This window comes from Podarcis melisellensis (genome assembly GCF_964234715.1).
Source record: "Podarcis melisellensis genome assembly, chromosome: 17".
In the NCBI taxonomy this organism is placed as follows: domain Eukaryota; kingdom Metazoa; phylum Chordata; class Lepidosauria; order Squamata; family Lacertidae; genus Podarcis; species Podarcis melisellensis.
Window position 1 is genome coordinate 38,805,692 of NC_138534.1, and position 23,167 is coordinate 38,828,858.

The 23,167-nt window shown below is 49.6% G+C and overlaps 1 protein-coding gene across 3 annotated transcripts in view; it reads right to left on the bottom strand.

Moving 5' to 3' along the window:
- The window catches only part of HAO2 (hydroxyacid oxidase 2), a 28,861-nt gene extending 6,943 nt beyond the window's left edge, over nt 1-21,918 (bottom strand). The window contains exons 1-5 of one of the 3 annotated variants that reach the window (XM_081894551.1): nt 21,836-21,918; nt 21,005-21,147; nt 8,200-8,351; nt 6,686-6,969; nt 2,213-2,428 (exon numbers count right to left, since the gene is read on the bottom strand). In XM_081894551.1, the coding sequence (XP_081750677.1) occupies nt 2,213-2,428; nt 6,686-6,969; nt 8,200-8,351; nt 21,005-21,135 (783 nt within the window). In that variant the 5' untranslated portion in view covers nt 21,136-21,147; nt 21,836-21,918. The remainder of the gene's footprint in view (nt 1-2,212; nt 2,429-6,685; nt 6,970-8,199; nt 8,352-21,004; nt 21,148-21,835) is intronic. The other 2 variants (XM_081894550.1, XM_081894549.1) reach the window with 2 other exon arrangements.
- Between the last annotated feature and the right edge of the window lie 1,249 nt (nt 21,919-23,167).

Sequence of the window (23,167 nt, forward strand, 5' to 3'; positions counted from 1 at the left end):
CGTCAGATCTTTAAAATGTGCCCTTCCAAGTTCCTTTCAAAGTCCCTCTCTTCTCCCAGCATAGAAGAAGACTGTATGTTTGGTAAGTTTAAAAACTGTTTACTTACGAACTCTCCAAAGGTCAGGTTCATGTACATCAGCTAGAAAAGCTGCACAGGCAGCAAACTGTGGCTTAGTCACAGTAAAAATTCCTAAATAATTGGTGCAAATGCTCAAGAGAAGCCTGTTAGAGCCATGAGCTGAACTTGGAGCAACCAGCTCAGACCTTCTCACACACCAAGCTTCTCAGGTACTTCTGCGTACAACAATAGGCTTGATTACCCTAATCCCAAGATAAGGGGGTGTGACCTGGCTAAGCCTGGCAGGACAGTTTACTCTATGGCATTAACCCCTTCATGCATTCATTAGACTTAAGCATGTTGGTTATATGACGCTGGTTTTCCCACATATGCAACATTCTTCTGTGCACTCTGTGGGCCTTGAACCTGCTCCAATAAAGGAGCTTGTTTTCCACCTTCATACTGCACAGACACAAGTGATTCTGTTCAGCTTGTTCCCCTGCCCTGATTTTCTCCTCCTAGCTGTTTCTGTATTCATTTATCTTATAAATCTCTGAAAGTCACTAAATGTGCACTCTTGATGGATTCTTTTGAAGACACAGAACCAAATAAACATAAGTCTTATAAGTCTCTGAAAGTCTTTGAAGACTATGCAAGTCTCTGAAAGAAGCAATGGGTCAGATTCTTATCTGATGAAAACAAGCCGTTAAAGCTTTGTTTTATGACGTCCAACACTGCTGAAGTGGTCCACAAACAGACGTAGTGAACAGTGTTTCCAGACATCCCCACTGTTTCGCAGAATTCTTCTTCAGCACAGCAGAAGGATACGGAAATGCTTCATAAACTGCAAATGAATTATTGAAATGATGTTCACTACGTCCACAAAGCATAGTCCACAAAGACTTTCAGAGACTTACAAGACTTATGTTTACTTGGTTCTATGTTTTCAAGAGAATCCATCAAGAGTGCACATTTAGCGACTTTCAGAGATTTATGAGATTTCTGTTTATTTGGTTTCTCATATTGTTCAATGTTCCGTATAGACTATATAAAGAGTTTATATTGATATTGCATTGTTGTACTTGGTCATCGTATTGCCTTGGATATCACTGTTAATTGTTTGCAACACAGGGGTTTAATTGTTTGGTTATTCATTTATCTTTTGACTGATTCAATTGATATCCTGCTAACAGATTGGATGGCGGCTAACAGATTGAGGTTGAATCCTGACAAGACAGAAGTACTGTTTTGGGGGGACAGGAGGCGGGCAGGTGTGGAGGATTCCCTGGTCCTGAATGGGGTAACTGTGCCCCTGAAGGACCAGGTGCGCAGCCTGGGAGTCATTTTGGACTCACAGCTGTCCATGGAGGCACAGGTCAAATCTGTGTCCAGGGCAGCTGTTTACCAGCTCCATCTGGTACGCAGGCTGAGACCCTATCTGCCTGCGGACTGCCTTGCCAGAGTGGTGCATGCTCTGGTTATCTCCCGCTTGGACTACTGCAATGCACTCTACGTGGGGCTACCTTTGAAGGTGACGCAGAAACTACAACTAATCCAGAACGCGGCAGCTAGACTGGTGACTGGGAGCGGCCGCCGAGACCATATAACACCGGTCTTGAAAGACCTACATTGGCTCCCAGTACGTTTCCGAGCACAATTCAAAGTGTTGGTGCTGACCTTTAAAGCCCTAAACAGCCTCGGTCCAGTATACCCGAAGGAGCGTCTCCACCCCCATCGTTCTGCCCGGACACTGAGGTCCAGCTCCGAGGGCCTTCTGGCGGTTCCCTCACTTCGAGAGGCCAAGTTACAGTGAACCAGGCAGAGGGCCTTCTCGGTAGTGGCACCCGCCCTGTGGAACGCCCTCCCATCAGATGTTAAAGCGATAAATAACTACCTGACATTCAGAAGACATCTTAAGGCAGCCCTGTTCAGGGAAGTTTTTAATCTGTGATATTTTAGTGTATTTTTGGTTTCTATGGAAGCCGCCCAGAGTGGCTGGGGAAACCCAGCCAGATGGGCGGGGTACAAATAATAAATTATTATTATTATTATTATTATCCTTTGCATCGGTGCACACAACCAAGTAAACCACAGCTGTGGACATGAACAGTTTTGCACATGTTAAGTGTGATAGAGAATGACCTGTCCCTTACACTTGCAGGTGGCCCATCCAGCTGTCTTCCTCCATGGTTGGACACAATAATCCCTTGAACTCCATGGCTCAGGGCCAGCTCTGCATCTTCCTTTGTCAGAATTCCCTTGATGATGAGAGGCAGGCGTGTCACTCTCCGTAGCCAGGAGATATCGTTCCAAGTGACAGAGGGGTCGATGCTGCCAGCAGGCACCCCATACTCTGAACAGTCTTTACCCTGAAGGAGAGGAGCAAAAGAGATCGTCACTGTTGCTCACACTGTTGGTGCAACTCTTAAACAGATCCCTCTCCTGCTAGGCTTTCTTATAAACATTTTGAGGTTTTGTCACAATCAAGCACTATGTAAAGGCTGCGAAACAAATATACAGTGCTACCTCGGGTTACAGGGGACGCAGGTGGCGCTGTGGGTTAAAGCCTCAGCGCCTAGGACTTGCCGATCGAAAGGTCGGCGGTTCGAATCCCTGCGGCGGGGTGCGCTCCCGCTGCTCGGTCCCAGCGCCTGCCAACCTAGCAGTTCGAAAGCACCTCCCGGTGCAAGTAGATAAATAGGGACCGCTTACCAGCGGGAAGGTAAACGGCGTTTCCGTGTGCGGCTCTGGCTCGCCAGAGCAGCGATGTCACGCTGGCCACGTGACCCGGAAGTGTCTCCGGACAGCGCTGGCCCCTGGCCTCTTAAGTGAGATGGGCGCACAACCCCAGAGTCTGTCAAGACTGGCCCGTACGGGCAGGGGTACCTTTACCTTTACCTCGGGTTACAGACGCTTTGGGTTACGCGTTTTCAGGTTGCGGACTGCGGGAAACCCAGAAGTACCGGAAAGGGCTACTTCCGGGTTTCACCGCTTCCACATGCGCAGAAGCACTAAATTGTGTCGTGCATGTGCGCAGACGCGGCGCTGCAGGTTACGATTGCTGCGGGTTGCGGACGTGCCTCCATCACGGATTACGTCCGCAACCCGAGGTTCCACTGTATACCATATTGGCCCGAATATAAGCTGTACTTCTCCCCAAAGTCTGACCATGAAAAGTTAAAGTGTGGCTTATATTTGTGACCTTACGGTATGCAGCCAGGAGCGCGGCAAAGTGGCACCCGCCCAGCGTGTAGTTCCCCATCCTCTCCTCCAAGGCTGAGAAGGGAGAGAGCGAGGAAGGGGAAAGGCCAATGGCAACACAGCGTCCCCCCCCCCCCAGTATGAAGCCAGGAGCAGTGAGGAAGGGAGTGGCTTATATTTGGGTATTTTTTTCTCCCCCCTCCAGTTTTAAAGTTGTAGCTTATATTCAGGTGTGACATATTTGCGCCAATATGGTATTGATATATTGAACAAATACGGAACTTTTTGCTGTATGGCTTCTTATTACCCCTCTGGTAGTGAGGTCAGGCTTGGCTACACAGTCATACCTTGGAAGTCGAATGGAATCTGTTCCGGAAGTCCTTTCAACTTCCACAATGTTCAGAAACCAAAGCGCGGCTTCTGATTGGCTGCAGCAAGCTCCTGCAGCCAATCGGAAGCCACGCCGGACATTCGGGTTCCAAAGAACGTTTGCAAACCAGAACACTCACTTCTGGGTTTGCAGCATTCGGGAGCTGAAACGTTTGACTCCTAAGGCGTTTGGCTTCCAGGGTACGACTGTATTCCATATTCTTTCCTTTGGCTGAATTTCTCATTGTACATCTGTTTTGCATGCAGAGGGCACCAGGTTCAATCCCTAGTATCTCCTGGTAGGGCCCCACCGGAAGCCCCAAAGAGCAGCTGCCAGTCAATGTGGACAGCACTGAGTGAGATGAACTGACTTGATCTATGGCAGCTTCCATTGTTGCCTTCATCCTGGGGTGGAGATTGGACGGACGGACGGGGAGGGGGGGAAGGAGAGCAGAGATTGGGATGGGCGGATGGGATGGTGCAGGGGATGAGCAGGGTCCTGCTTTGCCCAAAATGTGGGAGGATATTGTGATAGGAATTCTGAGGTCTTAGATATATGTTAAATGTTCATAAGTGTACCAATCAAGCACATACATAGATCAGCACAGGAAGACCCGCCTGGGACCATTTTGATTCCCAAACTGTCCCAAACTGAGCAAATGTTTTCTCTGCAAGGTCAAAGGAAAATGGAAAAGCCTCCCCACTGTCTTTTCCTTCACAAATCCTGTCTTAAGGGTATGTCTGTGTTTGAATAGGGTGTGAGCCTGTGACCTGGCCCAGGAACTAAGTATTTATCATTACAAAAGACTGGCCAGGCTCCCCAGGCAATCCAATCAAGTAACCTGCCAGACAGGAGATAAAAACAGAAAAACAACATTCAAATTTCTGTTTTAAGACCGCCTTTTCTGTGATGTAGGTGTGATGTATCTGAGGGGTGGTCTTAGGTTACACCCCTTCTGTGAAGACCCCTTCTTTGGGTGGTCTTGATCTACAGGTTGGGAATTTCAAAAGTCTTTATAAGGCCTTGCACGCCATTTTTCTGGGTTCCTCCTCTCTCCTGCGGGTGAGGGGAGTACCCTGTTGCAACAGATCAATAAAGATCAAGCTTACTAGCTGCTTTGCTTCTCAATATTCTCTGGTTGGCCTCTGTTATTTTCTCCTACCAATAGGGAACCTAAGTAAGGACTCTATATGGGCTCTTGGATACCCCATTAGGGAAAAGGGCAATTTTTGTTTACAACAGTATGTTATAAGGAAGCTGGTCTGTTTGCTTTACAGCAGCAGGAGAGACTGTTATCCAAGACAGGCAGGAAGCTAAGAGCCCCTGAAAGATGTAGACTGAGAAGGTCTCAGAGGCGTGAGCCTCCATCCCACCGGGAGTGACAGAAATTTGAGCTAGGAGGGAAGCAACAATCCCCTTCCTTCCAGGTTAAAAAATATTTGATTGTTTTTCTTTCCCTTGTCTGTCCTCCAGTGGACGCCAGCATGCGTGCAGCAGCTCCAAGGCTTCACAGAGCCAAGAAAGCTTCTGTTTGTTTTGGGTTGCATCACCCTTGGCTTGAGCAGATGAGACCAACAGTGTGTCCAATGGTCCAAAAGGCAATTTCTGCATGGCGTGCAGAGGGAAGTGAGGGGCAGATGGGGCTTTAGAAAGGTAGCCCATCTCAGAGAAGGGAAACTCTGATGCTCAACCTCTGCTCTGCTGCCTTGCAGGATTTCTTCGGGAGAAGAAACAGCTCAGGAGCAAGCCCTACATATATCTGGAATGGAGTCCCTAAGACTATGGATGGTGCCTTGTATGCTTCCTTACTGCAACTCCTGCAGCCCAGCTGGTGCCAAAAATATTGCTCTGCTTTCCTTTGGACCAAATCAGTGAGACCGAGAGGGCAGGTCTGGGCAGCCCAGGACCTCCATACAGCGGTACCTCAGGTTACAGATGCTTCAGGTTACATACTCCGCTAACCCAGAAATAGTGCTTCAGGTTAAGAACTTTGCTTCAGGGTGAGAACAGAAATCATGCTCTGGCGGCGCGGCGGCAGCAGGAGGCCCCATTAGCTAAAGTGGTGCTTCAGGTTAAGAACAGTTTCAGGTTAGCTACGGACCTCCGGAATGAATTAAGTACTTAACCTGAGGTACCACTGCTCTCGTGCTCCGGGGAAGTCACTTTGTTTCTGCTATTGCAGTGGTTCGACTTCACCACCAGAGGCACACTCCATTGCCTCTCAAGCCACACAGAGGCCAACAAACCTCTGTTTCCCCCCTTTTACCACCATTTTGTGCCATCCCAAACACACTTTGCTGCCTTGTCCCGATGTCCAGCCTGGCACTGCCCACACCTTGCTGGCTGTCTCTCCACGATGGTGTGGATGTCCCAAGTTACTCTGCCCATTCCCTAGACAGCTTTTGTAGGGGATTCCGCTAAAGCTTTACAGACCTTGAAGGCAGGGGAATTTTGGGAAATGATCTACAATGAACTGAAGAAAATGTTCAAAATGACATTTGTTAAAAAAACCAGAAGCATTTCTGTTAGGGATTGTAGGACAAGACCTGCCAAGGAAAATAAATAATTTATTTATGTATGCAACAACAGCGGCAAGAGTCTTGATAGCACAGGGATGGAAGAATGAGGAAATCCCGACAAAAGAACAGTGGCAAGAAAAACTGATGGACTATGCAGAACTGGCAAAATTGACATATAAACTGCGAGATAAGGACAACTGTGACTTTAAACAAGAATGGGAACTTTTCACATATTACTTAAAAGGACAACAAAATGAATTTGACTCCTTGGCAGGTTTTGAATAAACATACACAAATTTATTGATTGATAACATGGCAGACAGATAATGGAAGGATTTGTATAATTTTGTAACATGCAGAGAATAATATGTGTTGAGAAATCAGAGAGAGGAACTGAGGGAAGTCTCTGGGGGAGGGGAGGGAGGGTTCGAGGGGTGGGTGGGGAAAAAAGGGGAGGAAATAATGCATATGATATGTTTTGACATGTTATTGAATTGCTAATAAATATATATATATATATTTAAAAACAAACAAACCTCGAAGGCGCCTTCAAAGTTCTTGGCCTTAACGGCAGACAAGAACCGGAAGTCGTTGCGGATGTCGTCGCGCCTCTTGCCTGTGTAGGGCACATCAGCTGTGAGCACCAGGGCCCGGAATCCAGCTGCTTCTGCCCTTCGTATCAGTTGCTCCGCGACAGTTCTGTCCCGGTGGATGTAGAGCTGGAACCACCGGAGAGCAGCAGGCGCAGCAGCAGCAATCTCATCCACGGAGCAAGAGGCATAGGAGCTGGCAATGTAGCATGTATTCATTGCTTCTGCCGCTTTGGAAAAATATGGGGATGGGGGAAGGAAAAGCTGAGCTTAGTATGCTGGGTTTGGCCGCTTTGGCTCATAGAATTACTGAACTGTTGAACTGGAAGGGACCAACCCCCAGCTATGCAGGAATCTCAGCTAAAGCAGCTATGATTGGTGGATCAGTTCACTAATTCCTGTTATTTGTTTATTTTATTTCCTTATGGTGGAATGGTACTGTTGACAGAGAAAAGAGGGAATTTCAAAAAAAGGATATTTATGTATGCCACTAATGTGGCCGTGTTTTCTTAGCCCCAAAATGGAAAACGAGCGAGGTCCCAACCAAAGAAGAATGGCATCTTAAGTTGACAGAATATGCACAACTCACAGACTTAACATATAGAACAAGAAGAACATATGTTTAAAGAAGACTGGAAAACGTTTATTGAATATATATGGGAAATAATTGTGTCCAGCTGGCAGCATTAAGGTAAATTCAACAGCGTAAACAAGTTTTGATGGATGCAATAACGGAACACTGAATGGTATAGTTTTTGTAAAATATGCAGGGATTTATGAGATGTAAAACGAACCATGGAAAGAGAAGAAGGGAAGTCATTGATAAATAAAAATTATATAGAGAGAAAAGAGATGCAGAAGTATTAGCAGCTAAGCCTCTGCCAAACTGCACTCATTCTCTCTTCTCCATCTTTTGTAATATGGCGCCCTGTGCAAGGCCAAAATTTGGCTCCCCCAAATTGATCATCTCTGTTATGGATCTTCTCAATTTTGTGCCCCCTTGTCTTGGTGCCCTTTGCAGGGGAACCGCCCCGCCCTAAATCTGGCGCTGTGGGTGCAATCTTTGTATTGCTGAAGAGAGCTACAGTCTTCCCTACAAGACTGGGTGGTACACATTGCCGACTGATTTCCTTGTTGTGCTCTGAGGAGGTCCTCTCTGGACCTCTCCAAAGCGGTATTTCAGGCTTGCCTTTTTGCAGAGCGTTTTAAAAACCTTAATACGATCTGATAAACTTGAAAGGCACTTGATTCTAAGGCAAGGCATCTAGCTTGAGGGGAAGGGGAAACCAGGGTTGGATTCAGAGGCAAGTCCGTGTGTGGCACAGCTGCCGCTTGGATAAGGACCGTGCTGTGTGGATGACATGAAAAACATGCACACACGGGATGATGAGCTAAATCCACTTTCAGCTGCCCTGTGTGCCCAACCATTGTTTCTCAGCAAGAAGGAGACCCTGGCATACCTCTCGCTGTGCTCAGCTCTCCATCTGGCCAAGCCAACCTATGGAAGCCGGTGGGAGCAATTCCCACAGGGAAGCTGATTTCAGTGCCAAGGATTGTGGTCCTTGTATCCATTGCAGACACGTCGCGCAGAACGCGTGGGCGAAAGTGAATCCTGCAGGAAGAATTAGATGTGGAATGTAATCCACTGGGAGCAGTCAAGTACAACATTCATTGTTTTGCTAGCGTGGACATGCAAGGGAATAATAATAATAATAATAATAATAATAATAATAATAATTTATTATTTATACCCCGCCCATCTGGCTGGGCCTCCCCAGCCACTCTGGGCGGCTTCCATAAAAACCAAAAATACAATAAAATATCACACGTTAAAAACTTCCCTGAACAGGGCTGCCTTAAGATGTCTTCTGAATGTCAGGTAGTTGTTTATCGCTTTGACATCTGCTGGAAGGGCGTTCCACAGGGTGGGCGCCACTACCGAGAAGGCCCTCTGCCTGGTTCCCTGTAGCTTTGCTTCTCGCAATGAGGGAACCGCCAGAAGGCCCTCGGCGCTGGACCTCAGTGTCCGGGCAGAATGATGGGGGTGGAGACGCTCCTTCAGGTATACTGGACCGAGGCCGTTTAGGGCTTTAAAGGTCAGCACCAACACTTTGAATTGTGCTCGGAAACATACTGGGAGCCAATGTAGGTCTTTCAAGACCGGTGTTATATGGTCTCGGCGGCCGCTCCCAGTCACCAGTCTAGCTGCCGCATTCTGGATTAGTTGTAGTTTCTGCGTCACCTTCAAAGGTAGCCCCACGTAGAGTGCATTGCAGTAGTCCAAGCGGGAGATAACCAGAGCATGCACCACTCTGGCGAGACAGTCCGCAGGCAGATAGGGTCTCAGCCTACGTACCAGATGGAGCTGGTAAACAGCTGCCCTGGACACAGATTTGACCTGTGCCTCCATGGACAGCTGTGAGTCCAAAATGACTCCCAGGCTGCGCACCTGGTCCTTCAGGGGCACAGTTACCCCATTCAGGACCAGGGAATCCTCCACACCTGCCCGCCTCCTGTCCCTCAGAAACAGTACTTCTGTCTTGTCAGGATTCAACCTCAATCTGTTAGCCGCCATCCATCCTCCAACCGCCTCCAGACACTCACACAGGACCTTCACTGCCCTCACTGGTTCTGATTTAAAAGAGAGGTAGAGCTGGGTATCATTTGCATACTGATGAACACCCAGCCCAAACCTCCTGATGATCTCTCCCAGCGGCTGCATGTAATTGTTGAAAAGCATGGGGGAGAGGACAGAACCCTGAGGCACCCCACAAGTGAGAGCCCAGGGGTCTGAACACTCATCCCCCACCACCACTTTCTGAACACGGCCCAGGAGGAAGGAGCGGAACCACTGTAGGACAGTGCCCCCAGCTCCCAGCCCCTCAAGACGGTCCAGAAGGATGTTATGGTCGATGGTATCAAACGCCGCTGAGAGATCCAGCAGAACTAGGAAACAGCTCTCACCTTTGTCCCTAGCCCGCCGGAGATCATCAACCAGTGCGACCAAGGCAGTTTCAGTCCCATGATGAGGCCTGAATCCCGACTGGAAGGGATCCAAATGGTCCGCTTCTTCCAGGCGTGCCTGGAGTTGTTCGGCAACCGCTCGCTCTATCACCTTGCCCAAGAATGGAAGATTTGAGACTGGGCGATAGTTGGCCATTGTGGCCGCATGTAAAGATGGTTTTTTAAGAAGCGGTTTAATAACCGCCTCTTTCAGTGGGTCTGGGAAGGCTCCCTCACGGAGGGAAGCATTCACCACCCCACGAAGCCCATCGCCCAGTCCTTCCCAGCTAGCTTTTATAAGCCAGGATGGGCAAGGATCCAGGAGACAGGTGGTTGGTTTCACTCGTCCAAGCAGCCTGTCCACATCCTCGGAGGTAACAGATTGGAATTGATCCCACACAATTTGACTAGACAGAACTCTAGCACTCTCCAGCCCCGGCCCTCCTCCCACGGTGGAGTCTACTTCTTCCCGAATCTGAGCGATTTTATCTGCAAAAAACTTTGCAAAATCATTACAGGAGAATATGTGGCCCGTACTGGGCCCCGATGTTACAGGTGGTTCCGCTAAATTTTGAACCACCTGAAAAAGTCTCCTGCTGCTGTTTTCTGCAGATGCTTGGTCCAGCCAGTCAAAACTTCCTGTTCTTCCTGGCATGGAGCATCCTTCCTTGGATGGGACTAGTAGGTGGGTGTGACCTTTCCAGACCTGGTAAAAGGACAAGTCATGCTGCCACCTTCCTTTCTTCTATCTTCTTTTTTGTTCTGCGAACATCGTGATTCACCTGCCAGCCAGCAGTCCCCCCGGTTATCTCCCATATGGGGTAAACCTGTTTGAACAGGTGTCACGGCCACCCAGGATGGGTCCCAGCTCACAAGAGACCTCACTCCGTTGCAGTTTATTTACAGGAAAAGTTTATTGAAGATTTCTGCTTCTCATACAGTTCAGCATTGTGGCCGTACGTCTGTCACGTTAGACCGCTGAAGTCCCCTCTGACTCCTCCCCTCTTCCACACCAACTTAATAGCCTGGCTCTAGACCACCTCTTCCTCTCCTTTCTTTTCCGCAGGGTCTTCCTGCCCCCCTGGGTTCCCTCTCTCCGTGACTCGCCTGAGGCTGAATCCTCTGCCGCCTCTTCCCCCCTCCTTCTGGCTTTGGGGCCGGGCTCCTCCCCTGAGCTCTCTCCACTTCCGCGCGCCTCTACGTTTGAACTTGGCGCGCGTACGTTGCTCCTGACCTTTCTTTCGACCGCTACACCACCCTTTGTTCTGCTCTCCACCCTTTCCGGCTGAACACCTTGCTCCAACCCCCTTTCTCTGTTCTCTCCTAATCCTGCTCCCTCCGAGAGGCTGACGACTCCACCCCCTTTACTCCGTTCCAGCTGAGACGCCTCTTGCTGCGTCTGTCTTCCACTGGGCTCCTCTCCGCTTCTCCCTTCTCCTCCCTTTTGCTTGATTAAGGTAACCCCCTTTTGAGAATCCTCTGACTCGCTGCTCAGACTCGTGGATTCCCTTAGAATTCCGTCATCTTCTTCCTCATCCTTCTGCCCCTCCTCCCACTCGCTCTCCGTCTCCTCTGTCATCTCCTCCTCTCTCCCAGAAACCCTGACATCCATCCCCCCCTCGAAGCCCCCCCTTCCCCCCTCCCGCTCGCCGGGTGCAGGTTGAGGAAAACGTGGTTCTTCCGGGGTCGGTTCAGGATACAGGTTGTCCACTTCAACGTTCTCCTCTGGCAGCTCCGTATATGTGTGTTCGAACTCGGGTTCCCCACCCAAAGACATCACAGTCTCTTCCTCCATCACTGTTTCTCCTGGCGCTGCCTGCCAAGGACCTACCATCCATCTCTGACTCCATGCCTCCCTTGGCTGATCCACCCACCAACAAGGGCCTGTCTCCTCCCCCCCCAGTCTCGGATCCCTGGTCGGGCTTGTTTCGGGCGTATGGCCCTCGGGCGAGGAGAAACCCTCGAACGTGCTGTCCGACAAAGTGGGCGTGAAAAGCCAATCATCAAAATACTCCTCGGGCATGGGCTTGTGCGGAAAAAGTGCATGGAACTCCTCCTTCAACAGGGGTTCGTCCAACGCGTAACCCGGCACCCAGCTATTGGCAGAGGCCGGAGTGCCTTCCCTGGCGAGAAAATATTCAACTCCCTCCTCCCCCCATCTCGAGTCCAGTATCTCTGTGACCTCGTTAAGAGGTTCTGGTCTTGGCGATTCCCCCCTCTCAGGCGCCCCCTACGTGGCTCTGGGGGTGCTCCTGACTCTTGAAACCTGTGTGGGGTTTTGTAGGGAGTGAGCACCGACCTATGAAAGACCGGGTGCACCCTGGAACCCTCCGGAAGGGCTAGACGAAAAGCCACCGGATTGATCTTAGCCTCAACTTGATATGGCCCTAGCTGCCTGTGTCCTAACTTCTTCTTGGCCAATGACCTGGCCGGCATCGCGTGGGCTGCTAACCACACCCAGTCCCCAACCTGGATGTCCTCTCCCGCCCTCCTGTGCTTATCGGCCTGCACCTTATACGCCTGTTTTGCCAGCTCCAAATGTCTCCGCAGCTCCTCGTGCACCTCTTGCAACTCCGCTGCAAACTGGTCGGCATCTTGAGGCCCCCCCCCTCCTGGTGCCGCAAATCTCGGGAAGGTCCTGGGATGACGGCCATTGTTCGCGAAGAAAGGCGTCACCCCGGTGGATGCGTGTTTCGTGTTGTTGTAGGCGAATTCAGCCATCGGCAGATAGTCCACCCACGCCGCAGGTCGCTGGTTGGCGTAGCACCGCAGGTACTGCTGCATGATCGCGTTGACCCTCTCCGCTTGACCGTTGGTTTGTGGATGCCTCGCCGATGTCAGGTTGATTTTGACGTGCAAGATGCCCAGAAGCTTTCGCCAGAAAGTGGAAACAAACTGGCGCCCCCTGTCGGACAAGACGGACTGCGGAAGTCCATGCACTCTGAAGACGTGATCGATGAAGAGCTTTGCGGTCTGTTCTGCCGTCGCCACCTTGGCACAAGGGATGAAGTGCGCCATCTTGGTGAACAAGTCCACCACCACTAACACCGCCGTCTTACCTCTGGAGCTGGGCAGGTCTGTAACAAAGTCCAACGCTACCCTCTCCCACGGTTGCTGCGGTGTCTCCAGCGGTTCTAGCAATCCCGCCTGCTTCTGGTGCACTGGTTTGGACCTCTGGCAGATATCACACCTGGCGACGTAGTCCGCCACCTCTCCTCTCATCTGGGGCCACCAAAAGTCTCTAGCCACCAACTCCATCGTCTTCTCTTTGCCGAAATGGCCTGCACTAGGGGCGTCATGCAATTGTTGCAGAACCTTGGCTCGAAGCTCGTCGGTGGGCACGTAAAGGGCACCCTTACGAGTCAAAAGTCCATCTTGCAATTGAAACTCATCGTTGTCTCGCGACCCTCCGCGTAGTTCCTCCATCTTAGACTGTGCAAACTGATCCCTTTGCAACGCGCGTCGCACCGCGTCCAGGTCGACTGCGATGGTAGCGCACGTCCACGCCTGCGGTGCGAAAATGTGCTTTGCTGCGATTGGAGCTGCTTCCTCCAAGTATTGCGGCTTTCGGGATAGCGCGTCTGCAATAACATTGGAGTCTCCTGGGATGTATTCTATTTTGAAGTCGAAGTCCGCGAAGAACTCCGCCCAGCGCATGTGTCGCTGGGTCTGCAACTTAGCCGTCCGCCAATACTCTAAGTTCTTGTGATCCGTGCGGACCTGCACCGTGTGCTTGGCTCCTATCAAGAAGTGTCGCCACGCTTTGAAAGCTGCATGAATGGCCAACAACTCCCTGTCCCATATGGTATAATTGCGCTCCGTCTTGCTGAGCTTCCGGGAGTAGAACGCACCCGGTCTCCAGTTGCCTTGTGAATCCTCTTGCAAAAGAACGGCCCCAACCGCTCTGTCTGACGCATCGGTCTCTACCCGCATGGGTCTGCCGGGATTCACGTGGAGCAGCTGCTCTTCGGAGGCGAAAAGACCCTTAAGCGTCCGGAAGGACCGCTCCGCTTGTTCGGTCCAGACGAACTTCTTCTTCTTGGAACTGAGGGTGTCAGTGATAGCCGCCGTCGCGTTCGCAAAGCCTTTAATAAACTTGCGGTAAAAATTGGCAAAGCCGATGAACCTCTGGACCTCTTTCCGATTTCGAGGGCTTTTCCAGTCCAACAGCGCTTGAACCTTAGCCCTGTCCATGGCCAGTCCCTCGTCGGACAACTTGTAGCCAAGGAAATCAACCTCTCTGACATCAAACTGGCATTTTTCCAACTTGGCGTACAGCCTGTGTTCCTTCAGCCTCTGCAGGACCTCCCTCACGTCCTTATCGTGATCCTCCGGCGATTCCGAGAAAATCAGGATATCGTCGAGAAAGCAGACACACTTTTTGTAGAGGAGACCTGCTAGCACGTGGTGCATAAATGCTTGAAAAACGTGGCTGCCATTTTGGAGGCCGAAAGGCATGACTCTGTATTCGTATGTGCCCAGAGGGGTGAACATGGCGGTCTTCCACTCATCTCCTTTCCGGATGCGGATGAGATTGTAAGCTCCACGTAGGTCCAGCTTGGTGAAAATCTTGCCCCTCCTGACGGTCGCTAAAAGGTCGTCAATCTTGGGCATGGGGAAAGCTTTGGGCTTAGTCAAGCTGTTTATGAACCTGTAATCCACTATAAGCCTTTTTTGGGGCGTGTCTTTCTTCTTCACAAAGAAAACAGGGCTGCCTCCCGCTGCTTTAGATTCCTGGATGAAACCGCGCTTGAGGTTATGGTCTATGAACTCCCGAAGCTCTTGCATTTCGTCCTCCGACATGGAGTACAGCTTGGCAGCAGGCAGTTGCGCCCCTGGCACTAAATCAATCGCGCAGTCGTAAGGTCTGTGAGGCGGCAACTTGTCAGCTTCCTTCTCACAGAAAACCTCCAAGAAGTCCTGGTACTTGTGAGGCACTGTTTGCACCATACCCAGATGCAACTGCTGCTCGGCTTCTCCTCCCTGATCGGTCTGAAAGCAATGCTGAGCACAATACGATGAACAAAAGGTGATCTGCCGCTGATACCACGCAACCGCGGGACTGTGCCTCTCCAGCCAACTCATGCCTAACACGATGGGCGTGTCCGATAAGTGGGTGACATTGAAACTAATAAGTTCTCGATGGTTGCCAATCTGCATCAGCATGGGAGGGGTTTGCTGCACCACTTGCCCCCCCAGCAACTTCCTGCCGTCTACCGTGACCACGTTCAGAGGCGTCGTTGCAGGCAGGAGCGCCATGTTGTGCTGCTTAACGAACTGCAGTCCCACGAAGTCGGCGTTGCTTCCCGAATCGATCGTTATTGGAACCTCGAGGAGTCTCCCATCAGGCAGCTGGAATGTTGCTGTGAGCAGAACTGCCGGTTTGGGAGGCAAAGGGTCCACGCTCTGCGGCGATGCTGGGGGCTTGTCTACAGATCCGCCTGGCTGAGCCCCAGGAGCTCTGCTTCCAGCCAGGCACTGTCGTTTCCCTGAAGTCGCTCCCCTGGTTGCACCTCTGCTGTCACAGTTGCCAGTGCCGCAGTGTGCTTCTGGAGCCTCTGGGGGCACTCTTTCGCCATATGGTGCGCACTGTCACAGATGTAACACTTCCTGGTTCCTCTAGGAGGCTTCGCTTTGGCTGCACCAGGGACAGGGCTCTGGGATGGCTTCTGAGCCCTAGCACCACCAATCTCCATTGGCTCCTCGCTGTCCTTCCCCATTGGCGAGGGGTGCGCACGGCTGAAATCCCTGTGCACAAAAGGGAGAGTCCTCGCTTGCGCACGCGCTTGGGGCCCGTCCTCCTCGTGCCACGGACGTCCCTCATGTCGAATTCCAATAGCTAAAGCCCGTTGCACCACGTCTTCTAGGGTCTGGGGTCTGTCCCCCCTAGCGATCTCATCCTTGATGGGGGGGCTCAATCCCTCCCAAAAAAGATCTCTGACCGGTTTACTGTCCTTTGGCCAATCTAAGGCGGTGAGCAATGCAAAAAATTTAGAGTGGTATTGGCGCACAGTCGCTTTCCCCTGCCTCAGCCCGTGCATTTGACGGCGCGCAATGTCCACATCCACAGAGGATTGAAAACAAGAATCCATCGCTTTGATGAACGCAGTTGAATTGCGACGGGCCGGTCCATCTTCGCGCCACAGATTGCGTAGCCAAGCCCTGGCCTCCCCATGCAGGTGCGAAACAATGAACCCCACTTTCTCCTCCTCATCTTTAAAATCGTGACGGAGTAAATGCAGTGCATACACGACGTCCGCTCTGAAATTGGGATAGTCTTGCAAGTTGCCATTAAAATGCGGAACCAGGGCACCCCCCCGCCGTCCAAGCGCAATGCCCTCCGCTCTGGATCCTGGGGCCCCCGCCCTGTCCGCGTGTTCCCACCTTGCCTGCAAATCCTGGCACGTCTTCTCCAAGTCGTCATTCTTCTTCTGCGAAGCAATGACTGCCGATGTGAGAGCGGTAACCTGATCCCGCAGTGCAACCAGCTGCTCCTCAGCGCTCATGGCTGCTCCCGTTCGTGAGCTTCGCAAAAAAAAATTTTTTGCTTTCAGAGAGGGGACTTACTGTCACGGCCACCCAGGATGGGTCCCAGCTCACAAGAGACCTCACTCCGTTGCAGTTTATTTACAGGAAAAGTTTATTGAAGATTTCTGCTTCTCATACAGTTCAGCATTGTGGCCGTACGTCTGTCACGTTAGACCGCTGAAGTCCCCTCTGACTCCTCCCCTCTTCCACACCAACTTAATAGCCTGGCTCTAGACCACCTCTTCCTCTCCTTTCTTTTCCGCAGGGTCTTCCTGCCCCCCTGGGTTCCCTCTCTCCGTGACTCGCCTGAGGCTGAATCCTCTGCCGCCTCTTCCCCCCTCCTTCTGGCTTTGGGGCCGGGCTCCTCCCCTGAGCTCTCTCCACTTCCGCGCGCCTCTACGTTTGAACTTGGCGCGCGTACGTTGCTCCTGACCTTTCTTTCGACCGCTACACCACCCTTTGTTCTGCTCTCCACCCTTTCCGGCTGAACACCTTGCTCCAACCCCCTTTCTCTGTTCTCTCCTAATCCTGCTCCCTCCGAGAGGCTGACGACTCCACCCCCTTTACTCCGTTCCAGCTGAGACGCCTCTTGCTGCGTCTGTCTTCCACTGGGCTCCTCTCCGCTTCTCCCTTCTCCTCCCTTTTGCTTGTTTAAGGTAACCCCCTTTTGAGAATCCTCTGACTCGCTGCTCAGACTCGTGGATTCCCTTAGAATTCCGTCATCTTCTTCCTCATCCTTCTGCCCCTCCTCCCACTCGCTCTCCGTCTCCTCTGTCATCTCCTCCTCTCTCCCAGAAACCCTGACAACAGGTTTGTAACTTTAAGCCTAAAGGCTGCCCCCAGGGATCACACTGTGCTCTGCCTGATCATGAGTAATCTTTCTTTTTATTGCTTATGAATAAAACTGCGGTGTCTTTATTATTTTAGGAGGGATTGAAGGGGTCTTACCAGGAAAATATTAGAACACATTTCAGTCTGGACAAGCCAGACTGAATTGCGTATTGTCTTAAGAAACTCACACGAGTTTGCAACTAGTTTTCTGCCGTGTAAAGGGGAATGGACTCTGCTGAGTAAAGGAACTTGCTGGTGCAAGTTAGGAAGGCTATTAATCAACAATATATCCTCTCCTGCCACCCTGAAAATTCCCACACTAGAAAGAGCTGAAACAGCAGAGTTGGCAGGTGTTACTTCTGCAGGCGGAAGCCCTGTCAATCTAATCCAATTCAGCCATTCATCCTGTCAACTAAACAATATCCTATATTTCCCTTCCACTGTTGATTTGTGTGCGCAGCTACTGCTCTTGGCTTTTCTTCTTTTGAAAAACTTGCAGCAGACTTTCCTTTTTAATTTAGTATCTTTATTATTTATGGGTGGCACTGTGGGTTAAACCACAGAGCCTAGGGCTTGCCGATCAGAAGGTCGGCGGTTCAAATCCCTGCGACGGGGTGAGCTCCCGTTGCTCGGTCCCTGCTCCTGCCAACCTAGCAGTTCAAAAGCACGCCAGTGCAAGTAGATAAATAGGTACCACTCCAGCGGGAAGGTAAAAGGCGTTTCCGTGTGCTGCTCTGGTTCGCCAGAAGCGGCTTAGTCATGCTGGCCACATGAACTGGAAGCTGTACGCTGGCTCCCTCGGCCAATAAAGCGAGATGAGTGCCGCAACCCCAGAGTTGGTTACGACTGGACCTAATGATCAGGGGTCCCTTTACCTTTAATACAAATAAAATCACATAATCCTTTCTTCTTCTAGCCATCTGGCCAGAGACCTAATGCTGACTCATGCTCATTTGCACACTGACACTTTTAACTCTCTACACTCTGACCCTTGTTAATCATATGCCCTTAATATGGTCTCCTGTTGCTGGGCAGACTTTCCCTGTTGCCTAGCAACCTGTTCAAGACCAGTTACCAAGTTTCTGGAATATTCCAACATCACCCAAGTAAATATAAAACATATATAATAAGCTGGCTTATAATCAGTGCGTGAACCGCTTTATTCTAAGGACACTGTGCTCAAATATTTCTAGTATTGTCTTACATTAAGTTCTACTGTTAATTTGTTAATATAACTTTGTTTCCCGCCCTGTTTTGCATTCAATTATAAAATCCTCATTATAATTATTATTAAGAGTAGTATAAATTAGATAACTTTGTGGAGATCTTCGGGTAACAAGTATAATAAATAACAAAAATGGGGGGAAATGTATTATTCAGAATACGTTCATGAAGATTTCCACATTATTTTATTTTTCTATTGAAAAACCAGCAACAAACCATCCTTACGTGTTCTGCTCCACTTGGAAAATGGTGTGATAAGTATCAGTGTGGCAATTAGCATTAGAAAAAATAAGAAAAAATTAGCATTAACCATTAATGCTTATTACCCCACAATATGTGTGTGTGTGTGTGTGTGTGTGTGTGTGTGTGTGTTTAGGGAGAATTTGTGGAGACTCTAACTGAGAAGTCTCACTACTTGCACGTTGCAATCTTGATAGCTATTGTGTGTGTGGAAATCTGTAACAATTAAATACTACAGAGATTGCTAATTATATTGTTACTGTCACATGGAATTAGGTGCTTTGCTGAATGGTGAAAAAGCTATACTGGAGTCAGGGGTGAATCTAATCTGTTATGTATTGAAGTTCTCACCCTGACCACCAGGGGTATTGTGTATATAGTTTTCACTCAGGTCCACGTAAGTTAATTTAGGCAGGAAACCCTGGGTTGTTGTTGTTCTTACAATGTTGACAGCCGGCTGCCTATAAAAGCAGGCCGGCTGAGCTGTTGCAGTTCAGTTCAGTTCCAGCTTACTATAAAGAACCACTTGGAGAAATCTCTGTGTCGACCGCTATGTCCACCCACAACTTAATATAATCCTTGCGATCAAACAAGACTTATTGAGAGTTCAACCTTTTTGGAACGTCTCTCATGAGAACACAAAGAGCACAAGCAGCTGGTTTCATTGCACTGTGAAAAGGCCCTTTTAATGTAAACACAATGATATTTCGGAGGTGGGGGGAGCAGCGGCAGAGCAAGCTGATCAGGTGCCTGGGGCGGTGCGTGTACCCTGTGCCCAGGGGTGGGGCCAGCCGCCCCCAGGGGCCAGGGGCCCAGCCACCCACAGGACGGGCTGGGGCAGGACACTCCACAGGTCTTCGGGGGTGTCGGCCTGCCTCCTCCCACTCAGCCGCCCTATAGCTGGGGGTGGGGGAGGCAGAGGGAGGACCATTTGGGGCAGCGCGGAGCCTGCGGGCACCTAAGTCACTGCATCACTCCCAGGAGAGACGCGTGTCTCAGGCACGCTGCAGGTGAGCGCCTCCCGACATTTTGCCACCTCCCTCAGTGGTGACACCTGGGGCGGCCCACCCCACCGCCCCTCCCTTCCTCCGCCCCTGGGGGGGAGGCTATTCCTGCAACTGTCCCCAGAAAGCACCAGGCACTTGGAGAAAGCACTTGTGTGGGTGTTTAGAGGCTTGAAATGTTTGCTATTTTGTCCCCTCCACTTTTGCCCATTGGGTAGACGGTATGAGATTTCTTGGGTGTCTCGATGTGCTCAACACATTTTGTTGCCGTAGAAGTGGGATCTGGCTGCAAGGCATGGAACAACTCTGACACATCTGCAAGTTCAGATCCTGCCACCCTACTGCAATAGCTGCACTGTGCCACACAAGTGTGTGAGAACTGGAATGTAGTACTGAAAACAAAACTTTGAGGGATACAGAGGCATCAGTTCTTCCCAATTTTGCTGCAAGCGATTCACTTTCCCAGATCAGACTTCTGTTTTAATAGATACCAGATCAGCTATTTGTGACTGAGTTTAACAAAGTCAGTCGGTGGAAAGAGATGCACATGAATGCTTGCACCCAGTGCCGGATTTACGTATAAGCTAAACAAGCTATAGCTTTGGGCCCCACTCTCTTGGGCCCCCCCAAAAAATTTAAAGGGAAAAAAACCTGGATGTACATTTCCAAAATATAAGATAAAAAACAAATAACATAAAACCTACATACAGCAGCAGTGTTTTGTGTTGCGTAGACTCCTATGATGTAAGTAAGGGCCCCGCCTGCTAGCCTGCTCCCTAAAATATCACTGGTTTGCTCATTTCCATGCATATAGCATATATTCAACACAAAAAACAGTGACAATTTGTTGTTGACAAAGGACACCTGGACATATAAAGGGCCCCATTACCTTCAGTAGCTTAAAGGTAAAGGGGAAAGTGACCCCTGACCATTAGGTCCAGTCGTGGCCGACTCTGGGGTTGTGGCGCTCATCTCGCTATATTGGCCGAGGGAGCCGGCGTTTGTCCGCAGACAACTTCCGGGTCATGTGGCCAGCATGACTAAGCCGCTTCTGGCAAACCAGAGCAGCGCACGGAAACGCCGTTTACCTTCCCGCCGGAGTGGTACCTATTTATCTACTTGCACTTTGACATGCTTTCGAACTGCTAGGTTGGCAAGAGCAGGGACCGAGCAACGGGAGCTCACCCTGTCGCGGGTATTTGAATCGCCGACCTTCTGATTGGCAAGTCCTAGGCTCTCTGGTTTAACCCACAGCGCCACCCGCGTCAGTAGCTTAGGGCCTCATCAAATCTAAATCCGGACCTGCTTGCACCGCCAGTGTCTGGCGTAAGATTTCAACCTAGCCCAATCTGGCCAGTCCACGATGCCTCACATGAGCTACCATCTTAATACGAGTGCTAACCTTCCACTCGCCAAAGGTGAGCCTTTATCATACCTTTTGAATGCCTTGAGGTTTTCTTCCAGGGTACTACATTCATCAGCGCCAGCGGCAACAAAATCCCAGACATCTTTGGGGAGGTGCTGCTTAGCGTACACCTCAAAGTCTGACAAACAGACCAGGGCCATCTTAAATCAAAGCTGCAGTGGAGAGAAGAGAAGTATGACAAGTACAGGCTATAAATGAGAGTCCTGAAGTTGGCTTGATGGAGAAATGTTCTTGCAGACATGCACAGTCGCACAGTCCCCGCCCTTCTTCTCAGCTGATCTGTGCAGCTGGAAGAGACAGGATTCTATGTGCTCTCTGCCCAGAGGTGCTGCCCAGTTGCAGGGGGGGTGGGGCAGACAGTGTGCCTTCAGAGAACATTATTTATATCAGGGCAATGAATGGAATAATGATGATGATGATGATGTCTATTCCAGAAAAATATAAAAGCATAACAAAACATCAAACATTAAAAACTTCTCTATGAAGAGTTGCCTTCATATGTCTCCTAAAAGTCATATAATATAATTAGAACAGAGTCCGCTTAGAATACCAAAATTAAAACCCACCTGAACCAAATGGTCTTTCTCTCATAAAACACTGAAATAATTTAAATCACAGCCTTGGAACAAATCACATATGGTGGCAAAGGTAAGGGAATAATTTGCATGTGTGAATGAGTCACATTGCACATCAATTCACACCCGAAATGTAGAGGTGTCTCCCTTCCACTGCAAATCAAATAATTATCTGGAGAAAGCAAGTGCTGAATCCAGCCACAGATTTTTCATTAGCAACCTTTACCCACTGCCCACAAACAACCTCAGGTAAAAAATTACTTGCCTTTAGTGTGAGCAACACCAGCTAGCTAGTCCATTGCTTCAGTGCGGATTTTCAACTGAATGTCTTGCTATCCCTTTGTGAACACAGCCACGCCTGGATTTGTGTTTGGCTGAGGGGAGATGGGGACATTTCAAATTGAATACATCACCGCAAAAGATTAAAGCTTAACTTTCTAGTAAACTTTGGACTGTTTGTGCTGGTCTGAATGTGCTCTCATAAGAAAACAGTTCTGCCACGCCACACACTAGCCTCACATTCCATAGTTCTGGAATCCCTCTCAGATGGTAAATTGTCAAAATAATTCAGGCTGTAACAGAATTATTTACCACAGATATGTCCTTCCTTAGTCTCCAAGGAGCTTGAGGTGGCTTATATGGTTCCCCCCATATCATTTAATGCCAACAACAGCCCTGTGAGGGAGGTTAGGCTGAGAGGCAGTGATTAGTCCAAGGTCACCCAATGATCTTCATGGCCGTGTGGGGATATGAACCCAGGTCTCCCGGGGCCTAGTCTGACACTCTAACCACTGCATCCACACTGGAATGCAGTGCAAAGCACACTGATTTATTTAAACACAAGCATAAGAATAAGAATAAGAGCATAATTCCCCTATAACAACGCACTTTTGCATGTTATTTTCAGGAATATCTGCATTTCATTTCAGCATATACAATTTTGTACACATCACTCGACTTGCAAAATTCAGAGAAGGGCAGATTTCGAAGGATGGTTGTGTTTCGGTTCTCATACTGTTTTGTAAAGTAGGTTTGCCTATAAATGGGAAATGAATCAAAATTCTCCCCCATTGTATGTAAATCTAACGGTTTATACAACTGCTGGTGCATCTGAACTAAGTTTTCATTTCTCCACTACATTTTCATTCTTCCTCTGGCTTGTGGTCTGTGTTATTTGCCTGCCATGCAGCTTCGTTTAATTTCCTGCATCATTAAAGAGGGAATTATTAGGAAAATCCGGGTCTTGCATGCTGCCCCCACTAGATGCCAGTATAGCTCTATAAATCCTTTCATGAAACTGGCATGACCACGTTCCTTATTCTGGTAAGCACATGGGGAAGTTAACAGGGTGACCTTAACCTCAGAGTCTGCTTACACCCAGGAAATCATCATCACGAACCTCTAGTTTAGCTCTTAAAATGGCTGGGGTGGGGAGTAGGTCGTAGAATCATAGAATTGTACAGCTGGAAGGGACCCTGAGAGTCATCGAGTTCAACCTCCTGCAATGCAGAAATCTCAAATAAATCACACAAGACAGATGGCCATCCAACCTCTGCTTAAAAGGAAGGAGAGTCTACCGCCTCTCATTTAAGTGTCT